The sequence below is a fragment of the Megalops cyprinoides genome, chromosome 21 (genome assembly GCF_013368585.1).
Source record: "Megalops cyprinoides isolate fMegCyp1 chromosome 21, fMegCyp1.pri, whole genome shotgun sequence".
NCBI lineage: Eukaryota > Metazoa > Chordata > Actinopteri > Elopiformes > Megalopidae > Megalops > Megalops cyprinoides.
This window is the reverse complement of record NC_050603.1, coordinates 14,103,268-14,104,633: the sequence shown is the minus strand read 5'-3', so window position 1 is coordinate 14,104,633 and position 1,366 is coordinate 14,103,268. Positions and strand designations below refer to the sequence as shown.

The 1,366-nt window shown below is 43.6% G+C and overlaps 1 protein-coding gene across 1 annotated transcript in view; it reads left to right on the top strand.

Annotated features, from left to right (window-relative positions):
- The first annotated feature begins 483 nt into the window (after nucleotides 1-483).
- cd164l2 (CD164 sialomucin-like 2) overlaps nucleotides 484-1,366 on the top strand; it is a 3,773-nt gene continuing 2,890 nt past the window's right edge. Inside the window, exon 1 of the mRNA XM_036516205.1 lies at nucleotides 484-538. Coding sequence (XP_036372098.1) covers nucleotides 484-538 — 55 coding nt within the window. The remainder of the gene's footprint in view (nucleotides 539-1,366) is intronic.

Below are 1,366 nucleotides of genomic sequence, written 5' to 3'. Positions count from 1 at the left end.
GGGTATGATTTTTGGCTCCTGACAGAAGCCTTTAAGCGTGATCCTCCTGACCCACTGTTGCGGTCGGACGCACAGCCATGGTGATTGACAGACGATACGAGGCCGAGCGGCGTGTATCACGCAGGTGCAGTGGTGTGGGTTTCACAGGAGGGGGAGGGCTGGGGCACTTTGGTACCGGGTATTGTGCCAGCGGGATCTTAGGCTCACTTTTCAACCTCAATCATCTTTCCTCGCCACAGGAGCAAGAAGATTGCGAATCCTCTGAGTCGGTTTCTTTAATCCCTTAACATTGTCTCCTGTCTGATGTGTTAAAGAATTAACTCACAGAGGGGGGGTGGTGTGTTTATACAGAAAATAGATATCATTTGTCAAGACTTCTTTTCTTTTTTTGGGATTCAAACTTTTCTCATCCTTTCATCTGTTTTTCTTTTTTTCTACGGTTTGTTTATTTTGGACAGGATGAGTCACTGGTGGGGAACAGCCATGGGTGTCCTTATCCTGTTTGGGGTGATGGAGACCTGCCACTGTCAGGCACCAGGTACTGTGTCTGCCTGTGTATGTGTGTGCATGTGTGACTGCTAAGAGTTATCCTTACTACCTTATAGTGGGATTTCTTTTGACAACATGGCACCTCAAGAAAGTCTTTGCTACTTAATCCAGATCCAAACATCTGAAACAAATTATTTAGAGTCTGCCATGTGATCATATTTAACTTTACATGATTTAAAATTAATGTATATAGTGTGAAATTGTGCCTTTGTGCACTTCACCTGGGTAGAGGAACCCATCATTTGCACGGCTGGAATTTGTTTATGCAGAGTGTTACTTGATACAGCTTCCCATGAAGAGTGTACTGCATGAAAACAATTCACTTTTTAATGTAAGAAATTCAAATGTTTCAGCACTGCAGCTAAGGTTGAAACAAAGTGATGTAGTTAAATTGGGAAACACCACCCAATCCTGCATTGGTTAAAAACTTGAAGAAACTCCCGTAATTTTCCTTTCTACCTGTAATGACCAACACCTAAAATGTGCCTCAGACAGGCAGCCTGTGAGTCAGTGTTTTTGGAATACTGGTCAAGTCATCCTCTTCCCTCCTGCCAGCTCCTCACTTTTCATGACAGCCCCCATGCTGTGTTCCTCCCTCTCAGCCACCTGGAGTGACATACCGCTCTGTGAAAGAGACTGCACTATGTTGACAGTACTGTATTCTCTAAAATAAGAGACTTCACTGTTGTATTCTTCAAAAGAGGACCTTGCTGTCTTGTATTCTGTCATGTAAGAAACTATACATCTGCATCATTTCCTGAGTAAGGGACAGTACAGCTGTACTTTGCAGTATCCTAATCTCACATCCTCCTCTGCT